This window comes from Cervus elaphus, chromosome 29 (assembly GCF_910594005.1).
Source record: "Cervus elaphus chromosome 29, mCerEla1.1, whole genome shotgun sequence".
Classification (NCBI taxonomy): Eukaryota; Metazoa; Chordata; class Mammalia; order Artiodactyla; family Cervidae; genus Cervus; species Cervus elaphus.
The window spans coordinates 43,679,663-43,700,483 of NC_057843.1; the positions used below are offsets into that span (position 1 = coordinate 43,679,663).

At 42.0% G+C, this 20,821-nt stretch overlaps 1 protein-coding gene across 8 annotated transcripts in view; it reads left to right on the plus strand.

The window, feature by feature from the left end:
- The window catches only part of TJP2 (tight junction protein 2), a 123,611-nt gene that overhangs the window by 59,736 nt on the left and 43,054 nt on the right, over positions 1-20,821 (plus strand). For 2 of the 8 annotated variants that reach the window (XM_043891249.1, XM_043891254.1), the window contains exon 1: positions 17,458-17,550. The exons of 5 other annotated variants lie outside the window; for them this stretch is intronic. In XM_043891249.1, the coding sequence (XP_043747184.1) occupies positions 17,479-17,550 (72 nt within the window). In that variant the 5' untranslated portion in view covers positions 17,458-17,478. Of the gene's footprint in view, positions 1-17,456; positions 17,551-20,821 lie in introns of those variants that run through there. One more of the 8 variants, XM_043891256.1, reaches the window with a different exon arrangement.

A 20,821-nucleotide genomic window follows, 5' to 3' on the forward strand; every position in this document is an offset into this window, starting at 1 on the left:
AGTCGATTATGTAGGCTACTAGTGAAAATCATAGTTTTGTTATAGAAATATTAAGACTCTCAAGTGAGAGTGTCCACTTTCTTCAAGTCCACAGCTTCTAGTTAGAAATGACTGTGTAATCCCATCCCACAGAAAACAGCAGTTGTTGTTAATGTCAAGAAAAATTTGTTGCGGCTACAAAGCATCTGAGTTGTGGAATCAGAAAGAATGTTCATTTTTGATAGGCAAGTTTGGGAACTTGCCTGTTAAGGATCAGAATTCCATTATTAGTTTCGTCAGGATCAAAGTACATCTTTTAAAAAACACTAAGAGGTGTAGATCACCAGGCATGCACAGTTCAGTGGCAGGTAGGTCATCTTTTTGTGATATCTACCTGAGACTGGAAGCATTGATATATAAAACTGAGAGATTGGGTTAAAGATAGAAAGGGAATTTTAGAGCTTCATTTGGCGATGGAGTGCTGGAGGGTTCGCCTTTGGAGGCTTTGGGGTAGGAGGATGTTGAAAACCAGAGCAACAAGCACAAGGGGTAGAAAGAGCTAGACAGGCTCCAAGTGCAAACTTTCTCTCCTGTTCCCCCTGGAGTCCTGTTAAGGGCATTTTTGTCATCCTCACATCCTCACGGCATGGCTTTCTTCCCTGAGGACCCAGAATTGAGGAGTTCCATGAGCTTCCATAGACAGTTTAATAAGGCTGACATTGTTTGAAATGTTGGTTCTTGGTTCAAAGCTCAGCCATGACAAAAGGTAGATATGTAATTCTGACCAGATTCTGTGGTGGGTGATGGAAACTTCTAGTGTTCTCATGTTCTCTTTAAAAAATTTCTTCTCCCGTGGCGCTGGTCTTGGTCTGTAGGTGCCACTTGCTCATTGTCTTTTTGTGGGGGTACACAGGCAGCAGCCCAGCTTGAGAGCAGAACCAAAGTTTTCACTTCTCTGTGTTCAGCACATTTCCTCACAGAGTGTCTTGCCCAATAAGTGTGTTGATAATGCTCCCACCTGTAGTTAATTATCCACTTGGAGGACTATCTGAAGCAAGGTTTTGATCTCAGGCCAGCTTTCTATGTGGTATGTGATTGGAAATTGTTAACAAGTTCAGATTTTTGTTTAGGTAAAATATAACCAGAAGTTCCATTGCTACCAAAACCAAGGGTAGTTCACTTTGAATTGACCTTACTTTGCAATTATGTATCCACTAAAACCTTGTATGTGTATGTGTGTGCTCAGTTTGTGGACTCTTTGTGGCCCCGTGAACGATAGCCTGCCAGTCTCCTCTGTCCATGGAATTTTCTAGGCAAGAAGACTGGAGTGGGTTGCCATTTCCTCCTCCAGGGGATCTTCCTGACCCAGGGATTGAACCCACATCCCTTGTGTCTCCTGCATTGCAGGTGGATTCTTTACCACTGTACCTCCTGGGAAGCCCCTATTCACTAAGAACTAACACCTTATTAATTAAAAAGAAAAAGAAACAAGAAAACAAAATTATCCCCAAACAGTGACTAGATGGTGAGCCAGTTGAGAAGTTATGAGTGGAGACTTCCTCCAAGTTAAGAAGTAACTTAAATAGGAGAAAGTACATGTCAAAGCACATTTTAAGATGTGGAAAGGCTCTAACACTGAACTGCCCTTCAATGATAAAACATTTCGGCCTGAGTTTTGGATGTTGTTATTTATGCTCTGGATTTCCAGCTTTGGGACAAATACTGTCTGTTGTATTTCTAAGTGGTTGGCTATTTCATTTCTAAACAATTCATTCTTTCCTGGGGGATGGAAGGGACTTCAAAGATATGATAAACCATCACCTTGGTCAAAGTTGTGAAGGAATGTTGTGCAGAAGAGGAATTAATGTTGTTCTTTGGATTTGGAAAAACTTGGGGCTGCCAGGTCAGCGACTGAGACCCCAGTTCAGTATTCACTGCCAATGCGTATTCAGTGCCATTGTTCTCCAGACTATTCCAAGCCTTTCTACATCCTAAAAAAAAAAAAGGCATCCTCTGAGGGTGGGGACTGTTGTTCTATGTTGATAGGCCTTTGTTTTCAAAGCCTGAGTCACTGTAGATACTTAAATGCTGAATGACTAAATGAGATCTTTAAAAAAAGTCTTTTATTAAATGTATACCATAATCGCCTTTTATAGAGTGAGACTTGTTTAATAGAGGAAGTACCCCCTCGTTTGTGTGACACTTTACAGTTTGTAAAAACTTCCATGTAAAATTCTCGGTTGATCTTCTCAAAGAAGCCTGTGAGGAGGGTGCTATTACCTGAGCTGTGCAGAGAGCTTAGAGGCTTTACAGCTGGTTAGTGACAGACCAGGGGCTCATCTGTTGACAGACCAGAACAGCTGGTCAGAGCTCCAGAGTGTCGTGTTGTGTTGTCTGGCCCCCGACCCCAGCCTCCAGGGAAGCGGAAGCCCGAGTCTTTGTGGCAAATGCAGGAGAAGCCCTTACCTGAATTTCCTTAATCGCGCAGTGGCTTTGATATCTTTGTTCCCCACCAGGAGTTGAACCCTGGGCCCTCAGCAGCAAAAGCACTGAATCCTAACCCCTGGGCCGCCAGGGAACTCCCCAGTGAAGCACTCTTGACAGTGCATTTTGTTCCCGCGGTCCTTTGGCTTTTTCCATGTCTGTATCCATTTCTCAGAATGCCCGGTAAACATTCCTGTTGCAGGCCCTGAAAGCAGTTTCTTGCCCACTCCTAAATTATGTACTTGCAAAGGTGACTTTGGAATTTGGCTTAGAAATGGTGGTTTGATTTAAACTTTCCTCACAGTAGAAGGGGGATCTTGACTGGGGTTTAAACCCTAGGGTAAACCCTCAGCCTTACTGCTCTGAGAAGGCCATTGCTGCCCCAGACTGAAACCCGGGAATTCAGTTTAGCTCTCCCTTTCTTCCTCCTTCCCACCTCCTGTATTCTGTAAGCCCCTGGGGCTGTCAACCTCAGCTTAGATTTCTTTCCTGCTTCTCAGGAAGATGAGGAGTCTGGTCTCAAATATATAAAAATACAGATCTACTCGTGCCCTTGACCCACCTTGGACTTTTACGTACTTTTTTCATGCATGAGACCAGGATGCTTACTGAGACCCAGGTTCCCCCATCGGCCTCCCCCTCTATGTCCCAGCTGTGATGCTTTCTCGCTGTGTCCTCTCTCCGTGGATTGAAGTCCCTATTTCCACAGGGTCGCTAAAAAGGAAAGCCTTCCCTGATCTCCCTGGAGAGGCCAGCTCCTCTTGTTCTATACGTTTCTGTACTTTCCCCTCATAGCCTGTGTCACAGGTTTAGTTCTACAGTTGCTGACAGACTCCTTGATTTACAGCTGAGCCACTATCAGCCTGTAAGCTCCATGAAGGCAGGATCTTGTTTATTGTTCTCACTGTTTAATCTCTAATGCTCAGTACAAAGCCTGGCATGAAAAAGGTGTTTAATAAACATTTATTGGGTGAATCAACGAATGGATTCCACCTTCTATGTGAAACTTCAATTCTGATAACTTTTCCCCCTAGAAATTATATTCCAGCAATTAGGTCCAGCGATTAACAATGAGAAAGTGTTGTCTTCTACCTTCCACATGGTTTAACTTGCTCTGACTATCCCACAACTAGAACAGGGTCAAAAACCTTGTAAGGTGTCAGTTGATTGTAATATGCTCTAGTGGTTTTGTTTTGTTTTTGGCTGCCCCAAGTGGCATGCAGGATCTTAGTTCCCTGACCTGGGATCAAACCCATGTCAGCTGGAATCCATCTACTGTTTTGTTTTGTTTTTTTCCCCAGACTTTAAACTTTTTATTTTGTATTGGGGTGTAGCTGATAACAGTGTGGTGATAGTTTTAGGTGAACAGTGAGCGGAATTACTCAGCCACACATATACATGCATCCATTCTCTCCCAAGCCCCACTCCCAACCAGGCTGGCACATAACTCTGAGCAGAGTTCCATGTGTTATACAATAGATGAGAGAGAGAGAGAGAGAGTGAGAGAGTGTGTGTGTGTGTGTGTTTTAAATAGTATATGTATGACAACTAAAAGTGTAAAAGTGTAATTTCTCACTTTGGGTCTTCTCCTTTGAATTGCATATGTACCTTGCCTATTATAAAAACTATAGTGGTGGGATTTTATTGTAATTATTAAAGCTCATTTCTAATCTCCGAATTACATTTTAAAATTTTTAATTTGAAAGGAAACGGCAGCTCTCCTTTTTTATGTCTGCATCATTGCGCCACCTAGTGGGTTAGGTCTGTTACTATGCGGTGGCTTAGCCGATTTCCTGATAAACACAAATTCCATGAAAGGGTAGTGAATGTTGGGTGCCTTCTTATGCTTTAAGATTGCATACAGTTTCTGCCAATAGTTTAGGTTACTAGGCATAGACAAGTTTCTTGAGAGGAGCGCAACATTGCTTAATTCAGAATTTAAAAAATAATACTGACCTATGTCTGAAATTTGAGTGAGGGTGGGGGTGGGGTATTGTACACATTTTTATGGACTGTCTATTTAACTCAATTTACATAATAATGCCATGCAAGATACTAGATCAAAGAAGGTTGTCTCCTTCTAAGTTTAGCAATAAGGCTGTTCTAAACATCTGAACTTTTTCTTTCAGTTTTGTCATGAGAAAAAAAATAGAACACTAACTGTTTTAATACAACTTGCTTTAGTTTCATCTCTTCTGTTTTATTATTAAGTCAAAATCATTATTAAGGCTTGTTGATGTGCACTTTCATTATTTTTAATAGTTTGGCTTGGGCTCCCACCTTTCGTTGGTGTGGGAGCTGGATGCAGGAAACCTCACCTTTCCCCTTCCTGTCTCTGGTCTTTGCTGTCCCCTCCCCTTAATGGAGTGTTTTCTTCAACAGTCAGATGGGTCTTTGTTTTCCTCCATTGATTCTCTGAGATGGTGCGCACTCATCATGATGAATGTACCGTGCAAGTATACTTTCCATTGTCAAGTTTATATCTGAAACGTACAAGTATACAACTCAACAAGGGAACAACCCAATCGAAAAATGGGCCGAAGACATAAGTATACATTTCTCCAAAGAAGACATACAGATGGCCAGGAGGCACAGGAAAAGATGCTCAACATTGCTAATTATTAGAGAAATGGAAGTCAAAACTACAATGAATGGCCATCATTAAAAAGTCTACAGATAACAAATGGTAGAGAGGATATGGAGAAAAGGAAATCCTCTCACACCGTTGGTGGGAATGTGAAGCCACTATGGAGAACAGTATGGAGGTTCCTTAAAAATCTAAAAATATAACTATCATATGATCTAGCAGTTCCACTCCTGGGCATATATCCAGACAAAACTCTAGTTCAAAAAGATACACGTACTCCTATTTTCATAGCAGCGCTATTCACAATAGTCAAGACATGGAAACAACCTAAATATCCATGAATGGATAAAGAAGATTTGGTACCTACACATGATAGAATACTGCTCAGCCATAAAAAGAACAAAATAATGCCATTTTCAGCAGCATGGATGCAATTAAAGATTAAGTAAAGTCAGAAAGAGAAAGGCCCACAGAAGAGCAATGCCAAAAAATGTTCAAACTACCACACAATTGCACTCATCTCACACACTAGCAAAGTAATGCTCAAAATTCTCCAAGCCAGGCTTCAACAGTATGTGAACCGTGAACTTCCAGATGTTCAAGCTGGATTTAGAAAAGGCAGAGGAGCCAGAGATCAAATTGCCAACATCCATTCAATCATCAAAAAAGCAAGAGAGTTCCAGAAAAACATCTACTTCTGCTTTATTGACTACACCAAAGCCTCTGACTGTGTGGATCACAACAGACTGTGGAAAATTCTTCAAGAGATGGGAATACCAGACCACCTGACCTGCCTCTTGAGAAATCTGTATGCAGGTCAGGAAGCAACCGTTAGAACTGGACACGGAACAACAGACTGGTTCCAAATCGGGAAAGGAGTAAGTCAAGGCTGTATATTGTCACCCTGCTTATTTAACTTATATGCAGAGTACATCATGAGAAATGCTGGACTGGATGAAACACAAGTAGAAATCAAGATTGCTGGGAGAAATATCAATAACCTCAGATACGCAGTTGACACCACCCTTATGGCAGAAAGCGAAGAAAAACTAAAGAGCCTCTTGATGCAAGTGAAAGAGGAGAGTGAAAAAGTTGGCTTAAAGCTCAACATTCAGAAAACTAAGATCACGGTAACTGGTCTCATCACTTCATGGAAAACAGATGGGGAAACAATGGAAACAGTGATAGACTTTATTTTCTTGGGCTCCAAAGTCACTGCAGATAGTGACTGCAGCCATGAAATTAAAAGACGTTTACTTCTTGAAAGAAAAGTTATGACCAACCTAGACAGCATATTGGAGAAGGCAATGGCACCCCACTCCAGTACTCTTGCCTGGAAAATCCCAGGGACGGGGGAGCCTGGTAGGCTGCCGTCTATGGGGTCGCACAGGATCGGACACGACTGAAGTGACTTAGCAGCAGCAGCAGACAGCATATTAAAAAGCAGAAAAAAAATTTTAAAAAGCAGAGACATTACTTTGCCAACAAAGATCTGTCTAGTCAAAGCTATGGTTTTTCCAGTAGTCATGTACGGATGTGAGAGTTGGACTATAAAGAAAGCTGAGCACCAAAGAATTAATTATTTTTTCAACAGTGGTGTTGGAGAAGACTCTTGAGAGTCACTTGGACTGCAAGGAGATCCAACCAGTCCATCCTAAAGGAAATCAGTCCTAAGTATTCATTGGAAGGACTGATGCTGGGAAAGATTGAGGGCAGGAGGAGAAGGGATTGACAGAGGATGAGATGGTTAGATGGCATCACTGACTCAATGGACATGAGTTTGAGTAAGCTTGGGGAGTTGGCGATGGACAGGGAGGCCTGGTGTGCTTCAGTCCATGGGGTCACAAAGAGTCGGACCCAACTGAGCGACTGAACTAATCTGAAGAAAGAGAAAGACAAGTACTGTATGATGTCACTTATATGTGGAATCTAAAATATGACACAAATGAACCAGTCTATGAAACAAACATAGTCATAAAGAACAGACTGGTGGTTGCCAAGGGGAAGGGGGTTAATGGAGGGATAGAGTGGGAGGTTGCGGTTAGCAGATGTAAGCTTATATATAGAGAGAGACTAGATAAACAACAAGGTTCTGCTTATAGCCCAGAGAACTATATTCAATATCCTATGATAAATCATAATGAAAAGAATGTTTTTAAAGATATATATGTATAACTGAATCACTTTGCTGCACAGCAGTAATTAACAACATTGTAAGTCAACTTTACTTCAATTTTAAAAATAAAAATGTATGAGAAATACTTAGGCAGTTGAAGCCATAAATTGTAAAGTTTTAAATCTCATCCATAGATAATGGCTTAATAGAAAATTATTGCGTCTCTTACTGAGAGCTGGTTGAATTCGTGTTTTCGAGGGGTCATTTGCAAAATTTTACCGTTGTGCCTACAGAAGGAGTTCAGGATATTTTTTCCCCACAGTCTCTTCTTTGTTTTTGCAGAAAAGTTTACCAAAAGAATACCAGAAAAATCTTTAAAGTATGAAAACAAGCACTGCTTCTGTAAATAAGTAGTGTTTTGTCCTCAAAATAGCATTTGACTCATCTTGATACAGTGCTGTAAATTGCTAGAATTTAAGTCATTACACATGAAAAGACTTAGAAATGAGTATGTTCTTTAATTCTGACGTACCACAAATTATGGGGGAGGGGCTGCATAGCAACAGTGTTAGCTATATTATTTGTTATAGTAGCAAAAATTTGGTTACTAGGGATATGACTAATCATTTGGTAAGCATGACTGTTTACAAATTTAAGTTAAATATTCGGTTCTTTAATTGCATTTCAGGTGCTCAGTAGGTGCAAGTGGCTAGTGGTTATCATGACAGCTCTGCTATCATGACAGAGTTCTGTTGGGAACACTTGAGTCTCCATCTTTAAAGTGCATACTAATCCCATGGGGGCTCTTGTTAAAATGCATATTCTTATCAATAGGTCCAAGGTAGGACTTGAGATTCTGCTTCCAGGTGTTGGCAATACAGTATCGAAATGTGAGGTTCTTTAAGTTCCTGTGCTCATTCCCTGATTCTCATAGGAAAGGCATGTCTTTGAGGTGCAGGTCTCCATAGGTTTCCTAACTTTCTGGATTAGCCAGGCACATTGATACATGGCGAAAGCACCCTGTGTGAGCTGTCCTCTGATAGTGCCTTGAGACTGGGAGTGACAGTTGACCTTGGGTATTTAATACAGGGCCAATCCTGCTGGCAGGATTTAGCTGAGCACTGTAATTGGTTTTCTAGCCTGCCTTTTGACAAAGCAGTTTATAATTTTCTTTATCTTGGTACCAGCATGGGTGGTGGCTTGTATGTGTGTTTATTTTTTTTAAGTGAAGCTATGTTTTAAGGTTATACAGGCTTAGTCAGATTTAAAATCATAGAGTAGACAGGGCTGTGACCGTGTTCCCAAATTAGCTCCTTCTTTTTTGGCTTATTAATGGCTTCTTTGTGATTACAAATAAGAATGGCCTGTTAAATTGTAATTGTAATTTACAGCTTAGTGTCCAGAACTATGAACATAGAGGTCTTAAGTGTAATTATCTGCTGATGGTATTGTTATTTTTTGCCTCCCGTCTTATTAAAATTGGACTCATACAGATCTGGATTTGGATAGTAACCATTTACCTACTAGCTGTGGAGTTGTGTGCAAGTTCCTTAATATCTCAGGTGATGTACATATACATATTCATATATATGTGTATATATGGCTTTCCAGGTGGCACAGTGGTAAGAATCCACCTGCCAGTGTAGGAGATGCCAGTGCAAGAGATACAGTTTCAGTCCCTGGGTTGGGAAGATTCCCCTGGAGTAGGAATACCAGAGTAGAATACCAGAATGGGTTGCCATTTCCTATGTATGTGTAAGTATGTGTGTGTATATGTATACATATATATTTATATTTATATTGCATTTACCCGATGACTTAAGTTATAGAGCATCTTTTCATATGTTTCTTTACTATATATATCAATAACCTCAGATATGCAGATGACACCACCCTTATGGCAGAAAGCGAAGAAGAATTAAAGAGCCTCTTGATGAAAGTAAAGAGAGTGAAAAAGATGACTTAAAACTCAACATTCAGAAAACTAGGATCATGGTATCTGGTCCCATCACTTCATGGTAAATAGATGGAGAAACAATGGAAACAGTGATAGACTTTATTTTGTTGGACTCCAAAGTCACTGCAGATGGTGATTGCAGCCATGAAATTAGAAGACATTTGCTCTTTGGAGGAAAAGTTATGACCAACATAGACAGCATGTTAAAAAGCAGAGACATTATTTTGCCAACAAAGGTCTGTCTAGTCAAAGCTATGGTTTTTCCAGTAATCATGTATGGGTGTGAGATTTGGACTATAAAGGAAGCTGAGCACCGAAGAATTGATGTTTTTGAACTGTGGTGTTGGGGAAGACTCTTGAGAGTCCCCTGGACAGCAAGGAGATCCAACCAGTCCATCCTAAAGGAAATCAGTCCTGAGTATTCTTGGAAGGACTGATGCTGAAGCTGAAACTTCAATACTTTGGCCACCTGATGCAAAGAACTGACTCATTGGAAAAGACCCTGATGCTGGGAAAGATTGAGGGCAGGAGGAGAAGGGGATGACAGAAGATGAGATGGTTGGATGGCATCACTGACTAAATGGACATAAGTTTGAGTAAGCTTGGGGAGTTGGTGACAGGGAGGCCTGGCGTGCTGCAGTCCATGGGGTTGCAAAGAGTTGGACACGACTGAGCGATTGAACTGAACTGAACTTACTGCATATATATCTTCTCTCGGTTGAGGTCTTTGGCCCATTTTTTTAGTCCAGTAGTTTTCTTATTGTTGAATTTTAGGAGTTCTTTGTATATTTTGGAGAACAGTCCTTTATCAGATGTAATTTTTACAAATGTTTTCTCCCACTCGGGGGTTTATCTTCTTATTCTCTTGACATTGTCTTTCATAGAACAGAAGTTTTTGATTTTATTGGTCATCAAGATTTCTGTTTTCATATGTTAAAAAAGGGAGGAATTGTGTAGAGTTTTTGGAGGAATTACTGGGCCACAGCCATAAAGCATTCAGCACAGTGTCTGGCACATTGTAACATTCAGTTAATGATGATATATATCAGGCCCCTCATTTAAGCATGTGTTTGCAAGGGCACAGTCGTTAGGGAACCTGTACCTAACTGGTTATTGGAAGAACCAGAAATAAAATAAAGTCCAGCCCAATTCCCTCCCTGCACCCTTTTCTCAGCAAGTCACTGTGAACGAGTTACTGAGCCAGGTTGACTGAACCCAGGCCAACTGCTTGAAAGTGACTGTCATGCTTGTTAAGATGTTCTGAGTTGTCAGAGTGATTGGATCCATTGCAGGTCTGGTGTCCAAGCACCACCAACCGTGTTTTTGGGGTGGGTTCTTTGTTGGCAGGCCTGGGATCAGTCATCACTCATGGGTAGCTTCTGAAAGGCACAAAGTCTGTACAATGGAAAGGATACAGGCCTGGTAGCCATGCTGACATGGGTTAGAATCTGTCCTCTGCTACCTTTAACTTGTATGACCTCAGACAAGTTACTTTATTTGTCTGACTTCAGTCTTTTCTGTAAAATGAGTCCAATAATTATGATAATGACAATAGCTGGAAATGTCAGAGCATTTACTGTTGGGGGGGTAGCATCACCCTGAATTCTGTACATAAATAATCTGATTAAATTCTCACAACAACCCTAGCAGAGTAGGTCTTGTAACTGCCCTTGCTTTGCAGATGGGGGAAACCGAGGCATGCAGAAGTTAAGCATGGAAGTGGTGGAACAAGGATTAGAATCCGCACTTTCTGGGAATTCCCTGGTGGTCCAGTGGTTAGGACTCGGCGCTCTAATGAGTGAGGGCCCGAGATTTAATCTCTGTTCGGGAACCAAGATCCTACAAACTGTGTGGTACAGCCAAAAAAAAAAAAAAACCAGGATCCCCACTTTTTGATTGCAGAATCCATGGTGCATTTTTTTGTCTTAAAAAAAAAAAAAGAAGCTTTATTGAGATACAGTTCACATATCAAAATAAAAGTGTACAATTCAGTGGGTTTTAGTATATTTACGGAGTTGTGACCAACACCATATCAGTTTGAGAACATTTTTATCGCCTCAAAAAGGAAACTCCATACCCATTTAGCAAGTTACCCCCCCACTTTTCCCCATATTCCCCTATTCCTAGGCAACCACTAATCTACATGTGATCTCTGTAGATTTGCCTCTTCTGGACGGTTTACATAAATGGAACCATAATGTTTTGTGATTCTGCAAAATATAATGCATCTGGCATCTTTTGCTAATAATGTTTTCAAGGTTTATCCTTGTAGCATGTATTGGTATGTCTTTCCTTATTAGCCTGAATAATAATCCGTTGTATTCATATACCGCATTTTGTTTACCCATTTACAGTTGATGGACATTTGGGTGGTTTCCACGTTTTTGCTACGATAAATAATGCCACTGTGAACATCTGTGTACAGGTGTTTGTGTGGACATATATTTTCATTTCCCTTGGGTTCCATGATGTGCTCTCAGTTAATCATACTGTGCTCTTCTGGGAAAAAGAACAGGTTCTTAAACGGGAGTGGTCACCTTATATTGCTGCTGCAGAATTATGGTGGGGACTTTTATGGAGAGTGTTAATTGTGTGATGAGCACGGGGTGAGGCTCTTTATAAGCATTTCTCCATTCAGTCCTCACAACAATTATAAAGGGTAGTGATTTTGAGCCCATTCTGTAGATGAAGCAACTGAGCCTCAGCAAGGGAACTGCTCCAGCTCATGGAGCTTGTCAGGTGTGTGGGAGCTGAGCTTGGACCCTGGCACGTGCAGTGCTCTGGACGGCTGTTCCCACCGTGTTCTGTGGCCGTGGTGGTTGTCAGAGGCATTCATAACCATCCCACCTCCTCCTTGAAAGATTACCAGCCTGGTATTTCCTGTGTTTCTGTGGGAGTTTGCCTCAATTCGCCCTGTGAAAGAGATGAGGATATCCTTGTTTTTTACCAACTGGCAGTGGAATTGAGTGGGTGCCCAAGGTCATGGGTCAGTTGGGAGGGGCAGAGTCTTGGCTGGAAGTGTCTTCTTGGAGCCTGGCTTCATTGCTTTTTGCATTTCAGCACAACTGCTTTCAAAATTGCACCTCTAGGCAAACTGTTGTCTTCTCTCTGTTCTCTATTATTTACTTAAATATGCACTGAAACTTTACCTTAGGTAAATAAAAGGTGATGGGGTTAAAATAACGACGACAAACCCCTCATAACTCTGGAACCCATCAGCAGTAGGTCTGGAATCTAAGCCTGTGAGTTGTTGAGCCATCAAGAATCCCTCTTGAAACTTCTGTGTGTAAGTTTTTTCTCTCACCCTGGTCACACTCAGCTGCGTCCATTGTGAGTTGTGTGCTGTGAGCACACTGGGTATGCTAGTTGTCACTGTTCCCTGTCAGCATTCACCTTCGTGAGTTTTGAAGGGAGGGCAAAGAGCTGGTGATGATCTTGTTATCATCAAGAACGTGAAATACTTATGGAATCAACTATGAGAGACTGGAAAAACAAAAAAGAATTACATAAGGGTTTAACTCACTGCTGACTTGGTTACTGCTACTGGAAAGGTTTAGTTTTGTAGAGACACAGGCAGGTGCCTGGAAGCCAAAATCTTGGTTTATAATTTTAAAAACTACTCATTTTAGGAAGAGCAAGAGTGAAGCTCATTTTCAAACTTTTCTGGGAAAACGGAGTTTCTGTAGGTTGTGGGCATCTGTGAAAAACTGTACGGAGCGCTATGGGCGAGGTACCTGCTGGGTGTTAATAGCTTCCTTCTGTTCCAGTTCTCACACTCATCTTATCTCCTGTCTCTGGGGTGGATGTGTGTTTTAAGACTCCCAAGCTGTAGATTAGGTTATTTAATGCCTCTGTTCCATACTGAGAGCGTAGCATCCTTTGCTTACCTCCCAGCCACACCAGTGCCTGTCTGCATTGCCTTGGACACACCTTACAGGTTGTCCCTCCTGCTCCGCCTGTGGTCCCCTCCCCAGGATATCCACCCACCCACAAGTGAGTCATCTTTCAGCTCTGGGGTACGCAGCCGTCCACCCTGGACCTCTCATCCCCGTTTCATAAGATGCACCCATGCCATCAGGTCCACATTGCATATACCTGCCATTGCCTCAGAGATCACCCTGCTCCAGCCCCATGTGGCCTTTCTTTTCATGATTATAAGCTTGCTTTTCACCTCATGGGCCTTTGCATCTACTTTTCCCTCTACTTGGAGAGAGGTCCAGGTTTTCTTATGATTTCTTCTTTCCAGTGTCACATCCCATGGCAGTTACTGCTACTGGAGATTATATGTTTACTTGTCTATTGTCTGTTTTCTCTGTTAAAATCCTCCCTGTTTGGGGAGAACTGATTTGTATACCCCCAGCAGTGTCTGATATGTCCTAGGTTCCTGGGGAATATTTGTTGAGTTTATGAGCCTTGTCTATCCATCTGCTGTTGCAGCTGGACTGCATTGTGATTACTGTTTATGTGTCCTGGTTCCCCCCTGGACTGTCACTGCCTGAGGGTAATGATGTAGGATAATTTTTCTTTTATCCATAGGGTGGGTGCTAATTGCTCAGTAGATGTTTCTTAAATATGTGACTATGAAAGTTAGGGGTCTTGGGAAAGGTAAATCCCTAAACTCTTGATCTTCTCATGGAGGCAGCTGTCCACCACAAAACGTCCTTTTGATTTCACTGATAGAACAACTGCTCATCAGAACAGGCTGCAGTGGTTCTGATGGCCTTTTCATTAGTGGCCCTCTACCTTTCTTTTTCAGGGTCTTTGCCCTCTGCTGTTCTTTGGGTCCTGCCCAATCCAGTGCACATGTGTTCAGTCATGTCCAACTCTTTGCGACCTTCTTGGACTGTAGCCCGCCAGGCTCCCCTGTCCCTGGGATTTCCCAGGCAAGAATACCAGAGTGGGTTTGCTATTTCCTTCTGTAGAGGGAATCTTCCCAACTCGTGGTTCCAACCCGCAACTCCTGCATTCGCAGGCAGATTCTTTACCACTGAACCACCCTGTAAACCCTGCACAACTGACCCCCCACCCCCAATTGTATTCATTCTTCAGACCTCATCTCACTGGCGTTGTTCATGGAAAATAGCCCCTATTCTCCAATCATCCAATGAGATCAGGTGCTAGCTCCTGTCAAACTTCCTGAAGACAGTGCTATATATGGTTTGATCCTCATTCGAACATCAGGGTCTGGCACGTTGCGCTTGGTAAACGTTTGTTGAATGAGTAAGTAAAGAATTAATATGGAAGTATATACACTACTATATGTAAAATAGATAGCCAGTGGAAAATTGCTGTAATACTCAGGGAGTTCAAACTGGTGCTCTGACAACCTAGAGGGTAGAATGAGGTGGGCGGTGGGAGGGAGGTTCAAGAGGGAGGGGACAGATGTATGCCTATGGCTGATTCATGCTGAGGTATGGCAGAAACCAACACAATATTGTAAAGCAATTATCCTTCAATTAAAAATAGATTAAAAAAAAAGAATGAGTATATTTACATACCCATGTTCATAGCAGCAGTATTCACAATTCAAGAGGTAATAGTAACCCAAGTGTCCATTGGTGGATGAATGGATAAAATATGGCATACCACATACAATGGAATATTAGCCTTAAAAAGGAAGGAAAATCTGGCACATGTAGGAAGGCTTAACCTTAAAGACATTATGCTAAATGAAATAACCCAGAACCAAAAAAGCCGAATACTATGTGATTTCACTTGCATGAGATATTCAAAATAGTTACGTTCATGGAAACAGAAAGAATAGTGATTGTGAGGGTCTGAGAAGAGGAGGAAAGAGAAGTTGTTGAAGGGGTCTAGAGTTTCAGTTTTGCACGATGAGAAAGTACTGGAGATTGGCTGCGTAACAATGTCAGCAGACCTAACACTACTGAACTGAACACTTAGAAATGGTGAAGATGGTACATTTTATGTTATGCAGTGTTTTTTTTGTTGTTGTTTTGCTAAGTTGTGTCCGTGTTGTTTTGCTGCAGTCATCTCTGACTCTTTTCGACCCTATGGACTGTAGCCCTCCAGGCTTCTCTGTCCATGGGATTCTCCAGGCAAGAATACTGGAGTGGGGATCTTCCCAACCCAGGGATTGAACCCACATCTCTTATGTCTCCTGCATAATTTAAAAAAGAGTGAGTGATGGCAGAAAAAGTTTTGGAAATCATTGAAGAAAAATCTGGAATTGTTAACTTGTAGAATGCCAGTGACTTCTAGGTAATATTCATGCATTTAAGGGAAAGAAGTATTTATTTCCTCATCAGGGCAGCAGGAGTGTTTTCCTGAGGATGGTCACAGAAAAGGGGCAAGCTGCTTTGTGCCCTCCATCCATGCTCCTCTGTGCCCGGGGCCCTGGGCTGAGCCCGGCTGGTGTGGGGCGCCTCCACGCCCTGCACACCCGGGGTCAAGTCTTGGGTATCCGCTCAGCTCCCAAGGTCCTGCTTCGGTAGGGCTCCTTTGTCTTCCGTGCCCTCTCAGTGTAAGATTTGAAACAAACTTTCATTCATTTCTGATCCCGTCTTGCTGGCGCAGCACTTCGGAAGCACCTACTCTTACGGAGTCCAGGGGAAGGCCATGAACTCTTTTGAGAGCCCATTCAGCTGCGCTTTGCGCTTTGTAGGGAGAGGTTGCCGCACTCCAGGCTGACACTGGCCCTCTGAGGTGTCGGTGTGCTTTCCTCATTTAGTAAAGGAGATGGGTTATCCCAGGCCCCACAGCTCGGTGACAGGGCAGAGACTGCCCCCGGATCGTCCTTGCCTCTGCGTCAAGTTGCTCCTTTTGTGGTCTGCATCTCGTGGTCTACATTTCATTCACATCTCAACCTCAGACTCTGGAGAAGGAAATGGCAACCCACTCCAGTATTCTTGCCTAGAAAATCCCAGGCAATGTTGCAGGAAGGAGGACCCCTTCCAGGGCCTGAAACCAGGCTCTTGTCTAACACTTGGAAATGAATTGTCCGAGGAGACACATCTGCTGACAAAGCCAGAGATTTTACTGGGAAAGGGCACCCAGGTAGAGAGCAGGAGGGTAAGGGAACCTAGGAGAACTGCTCTGTCACATGGCTTGCAGTCTTGGGTTTTATGGATGGGATTAGTTTCTGGGTTGTCTTTAGCCAATCATTCTGACTCAGAGTCCTTCCTGGTGGTGCACGCCTTGTTCAATCAACCAAGACAAAGAGAAGGGTTCTGGGAGGTGGTCGGACATGTGGGGTCTCCTTTTGACCTTTCCTGAACTCTTCCGGTTGTTGGTGGCTTATTAGTTCCGTGTTCCTTAGCAGGACCTCCTGTCATAAAACAACTCATGCAAATGGTTACTATGGTGCCTGGCCAGGATGGGGGGTTTCAATCAGTGTGCTTCCCCTAACAGACGGAGGAGGGTGGTGGGCTACGTAGGGTTAGGGTTAGGGTCAGGGTCAGGGTTACAGTCCATGGGGTCACAAAGCGTCAGACACGGCTGAGCACACAACCTCAAACAATGTAGAGGGCACGCTCCTCCCTTGCAGCCTGCTCAGTCTGGCCCATTGGTATAACATACAATATATGGTGACAAGGACCACCACTCCCCAAGATGCTTCCAAAATGCCAACCCAGCTCCCAGACCCCCAGCATCCCAGCATCCCCAGGCTTTCTTAGATGTTCAAAAACCCAAAATGTGCTTTTCCACCCCCACCCTCTGCAAGTGGTGAAGACAAAGAAATGGAGAGCAGGACTCTTTGTTATTCTTTTATCTGTGAAGTTTACAGAAAGGGGAGAGAGAGGAGGAGGCTCTGCTGAGTGAGCACTCTGCCCCCGCTATGGCCCTGACTGTACCCACTGCCAAGGATGAGCAGCTTCTTATCTTCAAGCCTTTTAATTTTCTAGGTGATAACAGCAATCCCAGGCACCTGAAACATTACCAGTTAATGTCCAGCCAGCTTATGCTTTTTGTGTGTGTGTCCTGGGGCGGGGAGGCATCTATGTAAATAAATACTTCTCTAAGTGTTCCTTTCCACAATATTGCTCTAGAATGTCTTACTTAACTTAAAAATTTCTACTCGGATACTGAATCATTTTACATGTCTAAAAGAAATATTTACTCTTAATTCTCTAGTTCCCTGGCATGGGAGAGAGGGAGGGAAAGAGCCAGCAGAGTGGTGCAAATCCAGAATGCTTTCTTTTTCCTCATAAGTAGTGCTTTTCAGAGCGCTTGGTGTCCCGCTGTATGGATGTGTCACTGTGTGAGATGACAACAGGATTTGCTGGGAATGTGGGCCACTATTGTATCCGCCTTACGTAACCACGTGGAGTGGTGGCAATGGGTGAGCAGCCTGGGATGTAGGCAGTGCTCTGGCTAGTCACCCTCCCAGAGGCCATGAAGACCGCGCAGTTCCTCCAGAGGATGTGGGTCCAGGCTGTTAAAAAGTTGGGGAGATTGAAAGGCCATGTGAGTCCCTCTGCAAGCTCTCCTTTCCCCCTTTTCTTCCCCAGCCTTTCTTTGTGGGAAATTGGGAGGGGGGAGCCTTCTCACAGTGATTCCTTTCTCCTCTGATTTATTTGTGCTTCTGGCAGCCTCAGGAACAAATTGTGAGATGCAGATTGTAGTCATTGGTGGGTTTAAAAAATACTTGTATTATTAATATAAGGCAGACTTCTGTGAAACTGATAGCCTCTTAATGGGATTTATGAATCAAAGGCTGCTGTTTTCCCTGTGTTGGGAATCTGCAAGCACAGTGTTGCTTTCTGGGGAAAGATGTTTGTTTGTATTTGGGTAATTGTAATTTCTTATTTTGGGTAAAGAGCTTTCTGCTTCCTTATCCAGCAGAAATCTATATTTTTCTTCTTCTTCTTATTTTTCAGTATTCTTTTTATCTTGGTTTCTAAATGATAGAAAAGTTTTTTCCCTTGTTCTTTTTTTCCCTCAATAGATTGAACATGGAATGCACTGTAACATGTATAAGTGTTTACTTCTATGACGGGATTTTTATCAAACATGTCCCTTATGGGCAGATATTGATTCATCTCTGGCTCTGACTTTCCATCACTGAAAACCAACAGTTTGTAGATAAAAAGCTTAAAAATTTCCTGTTGGGAGAGTCAAGACAGTGAAGACTTTTAGTGACTGCCTCCTAGTTGGTTTTTATCACATTTTGATATTCTTTATGTAAAATACAGAATTTACCTATTTGGCCAAGATTTTTTCACAGGAAAGAAACTTTAACAACTAGAGAGTATTTTTAAAGAGACAAATCAAATAACTATTTGTCCCTTTCTCATTCTTCATGTAAATATGTTACTGCCAACATAAAGCTTTTTATTTACAGTTTTTAAAAAATGGCCCCCGTTTATCTTTCTGTGTTGTCTAAGAATTGAGTCATTACAATTTCGTGGGGGTGGTTATTCACCTTACATACAGAAAAAGTGAAAGTGATATGGGGAAGAGCACTGGAGATCCTCCTGCTGCTGGAATGCTGTCTCTTGAGTTGAAAAGGAGACTTGGCTTCTTCTGCAGCCTTCTGCTCCCCCGGAGCCAGTCTGCTTCTGCACCTTGCCTGCCTTCACGCACCTCTCAAATTACTGCTCCCACCCCTGCTTGCCCTCTGCCAGTCTGAAGGATCGCACTTTTGCTCTTTGGTTTTGCCGTCTGTGCTGCATTAACAAATATTGGTATGAGGTCCTTGGGCCAGGAATCATTGGGTACCCTTTGGTGTTCACTAATGAACCCACCCTTCCTTCCCCCCTGTTTTTTAACTTACAAAGTGTTTGGTATATAAGAGAATTATGTATCTAAATCATAAAGTGTAATTATAAAATATTCTCATGAGCCCATCACGATACCCATGGACCCTCACTAGGGTGGACCCAAGGTCCTTTCTCACTCATCTACCTCATCCTGGGTCACACACACACAAACATCTCTAAACAAAAGTGTACAGTGCAGTGGTGTCCCATATATTCACATTTCCACGAAATAGTGTTTGCTCTTTGAATTATATAAAAATGATAACTGTCTATATAAATCCTTGTAGGATGTTTTTCACTTAGTGTTGTTTGAGATGCATCTGTGTTGTGGATGTGTGGCTCTAGTTTTCATTGCATTTTAATAATATATCACAATTTATTTGTCTGTTCTGCTCTTGATAGATCATTCAGGTTGTCTCGTGTGGGCTGTTGAAACATTCCTGCTGTGAATACTCTGTGGATCTGTGCACACATACTGGCACATTTCTCTTGGGCCTCTGACCAGGAGAGAAATCATTGCATCGTGAATATGAGTGCCTTTACCCTGCCTGATGTATGTGTACTTTTCCTATGGCCTTGCATGTGAAGCTCTCCGAAGGCTAAGCAGCTCCCTGCCCGCATTCATGCAGTGTCTAAATATTGATGGCAGTTCTTGGATCTCTGCACAGCCCAGCACAGGTTGGGTGGGGCCCGAGCCCATTGGCCCCGTTTGAAAGGCACGGTCTCAGCTGTCAGCTAAGCTGATGCATGCCTGCGGGCTGTCCGTGGGGATGTATCGGGGATGTATCGGGAGCTGATTTTCTGTGATTGTGTAGGGTGCTCTGTGTTTCTGGAAAGATAGTAATACAGATGAGGCAGAGAAGACACTTAGGATTTGCTGTTTTAGGCACACCCGTGGTTGGTAAGCTCTACCTGTCACCTGTAGTCCAGGCGCCACAAACCCACATGCTTGGCATATAATGGATGTTCAGTAAATATTTTTGAGTGAGTGAATAAGTGAATGAATGAAAGAATGAAGGGTTTTCTGTGAGACCTTTGTAAAAAGTCACAGCTTTGTGGGTTGTATGCAACATGGTTTATTTTTAATGCTCAAGAGAGATATTAAAATTTATTTTCACTCTAATTTCTTCACCTTTAAAGATTTGAAATTTATCACTTAGTATATTCTCTTAAAATTTAAGTAGTTAATGGTTTGTGTCACAGCCCATTAACTCCAGGTAAGAAAAGTTTGCTTATAATCTGAGCAGTTTCATAACAAGTTGATGAAGTCTTTGGCACCTGGCAAGGTCTGATTGATTAAAAATTTCATTCATTCCTGTGATTGGCACAGTAGTGGTAAGGGATTAATCCTTTCTCTGACAAATCGAATTTAAATTACTCCTGCAGGCAGCACAGGAATACTTAAAGGCAATTTAATCTTATTAAGAAAGAATAGTGAATTACAAAAGCCAGGTTCATACTTGGAGAATGTTTCGAAAATAAAATTTTGAAGTAATGTATTTATTTTGATACCTGATAAAAAATTTAAATCTGTTAATAGAGAGTTTTCTGTTTTTTTGACACATATTCTAAAAGCAACGTGCTCATAAAAATATTCTCTAAAGCCTCACAACTCCTGGAGAAATTGAACATTTATTGATATTTACTCTTCCAGTAAAAAAAGGACTCTTCCAGTCCTTTCCCTGTATGCTTACAAAAATAAATAAGTCAGGGAAATAAGAAACAGAAACAAACAATGATGTTTTGTACCTTGATTCTTTTTCCTTTAATAGACATTTAAGTGTATATATATATACACACATATATATATACATATATATACATATATACATACATACATACATACATACATATTATATATATATAATCAGTCTCCTATTGTTGAGCATTTGATTGATTATTAAAAACTATAAACAGCTGTATATTTATATAAATTTATATGTATATCTTTGTGCACTTGTACAAGTATTTCTGTA